This window comes from Echinops telfairi, unplaced genomic scaffold (assembly GCF_000313985.2).
Source record: "Echinops telfairi isolate 266 unplaced genomic scaffold, ASM31398v2 ScPeMD7_22;HRSCAF=79, whole genome shotgun sequence".
Classification (NCBI taxonomy): Eukaryota; Metazoa; Chordata; class Mammalia; order Afrosoricida; family Tenrecidae; genus Echinops; species Echinops telfairi.
In genome coordinates, this window is record NW_022103919.1 from 5,477,956 (window position 1) to 5,479,576 (window position 1,621).

Genomic DNA, 1,621 nt, shown 5'->3' on the forward strand with positions numbered 1-1,621 from the left:
TTTATGGAGTTGGTACCCTGGGGAAGGCAGACCCAAGGGTTGGAGCCCAGAACAAGACTCACCCAGGAGCTTGCCATTGAGTGGCAGCTACAGTAATTAGATAATTCCCTGGATTGCTGCTCCATGACACTTGTGATCCGAATGAGGAAGGGGAGGGCCAAGCCGCCTTGTTTGCCACATCCGGGGCAGCCGGGCCTCCCAAGTCAGGAAGCATCTCTGAGACCAAGACGCTTGCCTGACGCTCTTTGTCAGAGACTGAAGCTGGAGAGACGGGGGGAATGTTAGGGACAGGAAGGCGGCCAGGGAGCCTGGAACTTATAAAACAAGAAGAGGCAGGGCCAGGACAGTGCTGGTGGCCAGATGGCAACGGGACCTTGAGGGCCTGTGGGTCATAGGTAAGGTCTTTATCCCAAGAGCACTGGGTGACCAGACAGGTGACTGGGACCCTGGACATCATGGCTGGCAACTCCCAGATAGAACTGAATCATCAGACTGCCTTCTGCAGAAGATGGGTGCAGATACAACCCATCCATGTAGCCTCAGTGCTTTGTGGCCTCAGCCCACCCTGCACAATTCATGACGCCACGCTGACCAGGAAGCTCACACTTCCTTGGGCAGGCTCCGTGCCTGCTGGAGTGTCTGTGTCCCTTGCAGCATGGTGGAGCCCTGAGGAGGGCCACACCTATGTCCCTGCGCTTTTCAGCTTGTGCCACCGTCATCACCCGAGCTCAGTGGGTGGCTCTGTGTGTCCCCACCCTGCAGTGCCTCCACGCATCACGCTGCCACCCAGCCTGCCAGGGCCCGTGCTGCTTGGCGCCCCCGTTCGGCTGACCTGCAATGCCACTGGAGCCCCCAGTCCCACTCTGATTTGGCTGAAGGATGGCAATCCCGTGTCTACTGCAGAGACTTCCGGCCTCCAGGTCAGTAGGGTTAGAGGTTGTGCTTCACCCACCCGATACCTCTGTCGGTGCTGGAAGCAACACAGTCAGGCCACAGGAGCTTAAAGGTGAGGGACAGGCAGCTACTGTCCAGAGGTGTTGGCTGGAGGGGCTGCTGAAGGGCCAAGACATGGCGAGCTGCGCCGTCCAACAGAGCAAAGCAGGCCACAAGTTTGTGTAATTTAAAGTCTTCCGGTAGCCTCAGCAGAATGGCCTGCTGAGATTACAGCCAAGGAAACCCCATTGGGCAGTGCTAATCTGTCTCCATGAGTCAGAATAGACTCAATAGTACCATATCATGATGCCAGGGTGGTGCACAGGGTTCAGCAGTGGACTTTGCACCCAAAGGCTGGCAGTTTGGATGCAGACAGTGGCTCTGTGCATCCCCAAAGATGACACTCACCTTCAAACAAGCACCCCCGAAATGAGGTGTCAGCACACACGGAGAGCATTACAGCTTGTGTGATTTAAGGATTGTAAATAATGAAATCCAAGATCAGAGGAGGAAACCGTATTAGAGCTTAAATTCTGAGCACTTGGTTTGCAGAAGGCTATGGATGACAGTGAAAACCCCAAATTTCTCTGCAGTGGATTAAACCTCTGGTGAATCCCCTCTGACTATTAACCACGGGATGTGAATCGCCTTGCTATCAGACAGAGGGCGTTGGAAAGTGGACTAATGC

At 54.9% G+C, this 1,621-nt stretch overlaps 1 protein-coding gene across 1 annotated transcript in view; it reads left to right on the forward strand.

Moving 5' to 3' along the window:
• The window catches only part of HMCN2 (hemicentin 2), a 180,999-nt gene that overhangs the window by 104,439 nt on the left and 74,939 nt on the right, over positions 1-1,621 (forward strand). Inside the window, exons 35-36 of the mRNA XM_013007377.2 lie at positions 655-658; positions 763-920. Coding sequence (XP_012862831.2) covers positions 655-658; positions 763-920 — 162 coding nt within the window. The remainder of the gene's footprint in view (positions 1-654; positions 659-762; positions 921-1,621) is intronic.